General features: G+C 44.7%; 1 protein-coding gene across 1 annotated transcript in view; it reads left to right on the top strand.

The window, feature by feature from the left end:
* Positions 1 to 4098, top strand: part of RBP2 (retinol binding protein 2) — a 23109-nt gene extending 19011 nt beyond the window's left edge. Inside the window, exons 4-5 of the mRNA XM_019663913.1 lie at positions 2174 to 2275; positions 3856 to 4098. Coding sequence (XP_019519458.1) covers positions 2174 to 2275; positions 3856 to 3906 — 153 coding nt within the window. The 3' untranslated portion in view covers positions 3907 to 4098. The remainder of the gene's footprint in view (positions 1 to 2173; positions 2276 to 3855) is intronic.
* Positions 4099 to 4305: the final 207 nt, after the last annotated feature.

Here is a 4305-nt window from a genome sequence, read left to right on the forward strand (position 1 = left end):
TCTTATACGCCGGCAAATACGGTATATGGGAGAGAACTCTGGAATATTCCAGCCAACATCTCCCTCCCAGAAGAGCTAGAAGAGCTACCTATGAATTAAGCTCCTTCAAGACATTCAAAGGTGTGAAACTTAGGGCAGCCCTGATGAGGAAGAGGCATATTTCCTTAGAAAACATGTATAATTTTATAGTTAAATTAATTTGGAGAATATTAATACATGCAGATGATTAAAAAAAATTTAAACAGTAAAAAGTGAAATTTTCTTCCCATCCTGCCCCCAGCCTCTCCGTTCCCCCCATCCCACCCCTACCCCCACCCCCAGAGACCATCACTATTAAGAGTTCTTTCACCTTCTTGCAGAGAACCTGTGCAAACGCATGTATGCATACATATTCCCCCCTGGTTTTATGCACATAGCCCTGCTCCTGGCTTTTTTAACTTAAACTGTCCACTATGGAGACTGCTCTTCTCCGTAATTATAGAACTGCCTCCTTCTTTCAAGGGCTGCATAGCAGGGATGAATCACACCATATTTAACCAGCTGTCCACTGAGAGAATTTATGAGGCTTCCAGTCCTTTACTGTAACAAACAATGCTGGGATGTGTTGAGGAGTAAAATGAAGAGGAATGAAATTGTCCATAAAATATATAAAATGATCAAGGTCAAATATTATTTTAAAAATAGGTAGACTTAACAATCTGTAGAAAACAGATTTGCACCAAAAGACAGACCCGATCGTGCAAGGACGGTGAATTAGAAAACACAGTTCAGTTTATCACCAACTGGACTTACAAGTTACTGGGAAAAGTAAACTCCCAGTCCTTTGCTAATGTGTGTTCATAGGGGCGTAACATGGTTTGCACACACTTGGAAGAAAGCCAGCTAGCATCAGGGTCATTCCCGAGGAAGGACAGCACCAACACAGAACCACTGCCTGCATGGGAATGGCGTCATCATCTCAGGAAGTGCATACACAAACCTAATGTGGGCACAAAGGCCCGGTGACCCTGCAGGACCACCTAGGGGTAGTTCAGATCGTCCCATGCAGGTACTAGGAGAGGTACAAGGGAGAACAGAGGAGTTGGGGTGCGTATATATGTGCACAGAGTTTCCTGCCTCGTGGGATTCAGTAGGTTTGTGGCTTCTCTAAACTGCTGGTCATCCATGAATTCTGTATCTCTGCTGCCAACTCTGTGATACTAACCAGTAGGCACTGCTGCCTGGAGGAAACCCAGGACCGGGAACTGGTCTACCCTCCAGGTTCTGGGTGAAAAGGCTGGCCCTGGAGCCTTTGGCGTGGCTCCCTGTGAATCAGGTAGCGTCTCTGCCTTTATTATTGCCCTACAATGGGCAGTCCTAACACTGTGACTCCTGTAGGGAACATTCCCAGAAATAGAATTTCTAGGTCCAAAAGTATATGCAAGGTTATATTTTGAAAGGTAATATAAAACTGTCCTGCAATAAGATTAATAGTGATTGATATAACCACCAGCCCTGTAGGAGGGTGCTGCTTCTCTGCAGTGTGTTATCACTCTTTGATCTTTAACCATATGATGAATTGTATCTAGAAAACAAACCAGCCTTTATTTACGTTTCTCTTATTATGAGTGAGGCTGAATATCTTTTCTTATGTTTAAAAGCCATCTGCTAGGGCTGTGTTTTTGTTCTTTTTTCCTTGTAAGCTGTTGGTTCACATCCTTTGTTTAATTTCCTATTAGGTTAATGATCTTTCTCTTATTGATTTATAGGAGCCCTTTATATATAAGGAAATTAAGTCTTTGCCTGATGTGTGTTACAGCTATTTTTTCCGGTTTGTTATTCATCTGTTGACTTTGAGGTATTTTCCCCTTCTAGAAATTTTACATTGTTATGCAGTCAAATTCATCATCTTTCCCCCCTCAGATTTGGAATGCTGTCTTTACCGCATGACAAAATGGAAGAGTAGAATTCTTTAAAAGAGAACAGAACCAGCCTCCATAAGCCAGTTTGGCTGGGATGGAGGGGTGTGGGGGAAATGAGACTGGAAGGATCTCGGCTTGGCTGAGGCTGAGGGCTCTGCCCAGTGGGCAAGCAGGAACCCAGGAACTGCTGCAGGAGCTGCTGTGGCAAGGTCAGGTTGTTCAGTCCCCACCAAAACCGTGTATTTGATTTGTCTGCAAATCTGTCATTGCAGTCGCTGGTCACCTGGGAAGGTGATGTCCTCGTGTGTGTGCAGAAGGGGGATAAGGAGAACCGCGGCTGGAGGCAGTGGGTTGAAGGGGACAAGCTACACCTGGTAAGTCCCAGGGTCTGCCCAGGTCCCTTCTCTTGTGCTCAAACAAACTGCCTGTTCACCTAGCTAGGTGCTTTGACGAGAAAAAGGGCCTTGCACTGCTCCCCTGAGCTCCAGCCAAATGCATGTGGTCGTATAATCCAAAAGCCATTCCCATCTGGCTCAGGGGACTCCAGTAAGAAAGCTATTATATGGCTGTTTCTGCAAATGGCTGCAATTAAAATGGAAGTTCAAAATGCTAAGTTAGGGAACCAAGATCCAAGGAGAAATGCAGGGAGCCGGTTACAGGCCAGCTGGGGAGAACTGTGCAGCACAGAATTAAAATGTCCAGGAGGAGGGTGGGACCAGGCCTACTCACAATTATGTGAGCCTGGAAAAAGAGGGTTTGGGGTGCGAGTGGGATAGACAGGGGGCAGCTGGACCTGGCAACTGCCTGCAGACTCCAGGCATTGACCTCACATCATAAGCCATGTCCACCTGATCTCAAAATATTTTAGGTTATTTGGTACTAAAGCAGAACAGTAGAAACAATTGCTGATATCCTTAAATAAATGTTATCTGTATAGATAACTTAACTTTTCATTCTTCAATCTTCAAGGCAATTTATGGGTTCAGCATAAATAGTGAAAAATCTTTCACTGCTTCATGTATTCAGTCACTCATTTGTTAAATGAATGGCTCATTCAATGAATGGTTTTTCATTCATTCATTCATGCATTCACTTATGGAGTCAGCCAGGTACCTGGTTCCAATGTCAGTATTCAGGTCACCACAGTGCCCTTCAGAGCCAGCCTCGCCTCACCTGAGGTCTTTATTGCAGAGGCAATGTCAGCTGCTGATAAATGGGAGGGATTCACCGTGTTTCCATTGACAGCTTTCCCTACCTGCTCTGGTTTGGATGATGGATTTTTTTAATTGTAGTACAATCCTCAAAGGTCCCCGTGGCTAAGACAATGGATTCATCATCAAATGCAATGATTTCATGGTGGGCCCCACACTCACGTTTTTCTCTCCTCCCTCAGTGGGTCATGAGGTATGGATAAGGCCAGGGGACTCCCTCTGTCTGGATGAAAAGCAGCATCTTGTCTGCACAGGCAGGCCTGGGGGAGCCCTTCTGCAACCCGTACCCTGTCGTTGCCTGTGCCACCATCAACCAACGTTTTAATCACCAGAGCCCAGAAAGCCCACAGGATGGAGGGACAGCTCACCAGCCCGCATCTTCCCAGGCCCTTGCTTTCTAAACATTTCTCCCCACTAGATCCTTCTCTTCTTCGTGGCTTCACTGCCTTTTATAAATTAGGCAATGTTGCTTTAATCACGAAAGTAGGAGAAATTCCACCCCACAGGAAAATTTCTTTGCATTTTTCATTTTTATAGTTGTTCAAACTCAATTCAAGTGTCAGAATCAAACTACTGCTACCTGCAGGGCGTGCCAGCTGATTGGATCTTTGAGATGCACTTTGCCCAGAATGACCAAGTGTCCTCTTTACTCCAGCGACCCACCCAAACCAAAGATACCAAGGGGGCTGGGGGCTGGGCAGAATGAAGGCCTGTCATCATTCACCCATTTTCTGATATTGCAGAAGCTGACATGCGGCGACCAGGTATGCTATCAAGTATTCAAAAAGAAGTGATGGCCACGAGGGGACCTGCCGAGCCTGTGCTCCACACTCCCAGTAAAGAGTTCTTTTCTGGCTTTAGGAAGCAGCCATGGGGAACCTCACTCCTGACAGAGCCCATTAAGGCACCTGGATGGATTTTAAACAAAATGAGTGTGTAACAGTGACAAATGTATTCTTCCTTCTTTCAAACCCGGCATTAAATTAAAAAACAAAAATCATTCCCCTACTTTGAAACCCTTTGTATATCTCTCCCTTTATTTCTAAAACTGTCGGTTTAATCCACAAACAGAAGAGGTGATTGTCTGCATGGTGGTTTTCTGTATGGCTTTTGTTGTTGTTGTCTATTTTTTCGTTTAGTTTAGCTTGGTTTGTTTCTGTTTGTTTGTCTCTTTGTGGGTTGTTTTTACCTAC

The sequence above is a fragment of the Hipposideros armiger genome, unplaced genomic scaffold (genome assembly GCF_001890085.2).
Source record: "Hipposideros armiger isolate ML-2016 unplaced genomic scaffold, ASM189008v1 scaffold_410, whole genome shotgun sequence".
Taxonomy (NCBI): domain Eukaryota; kingdom Metazoa; phylum Chordata; class Mammalia; order Chiroptera; family Hipposideridae; genus Hipposideros; species Hipposideros armiger.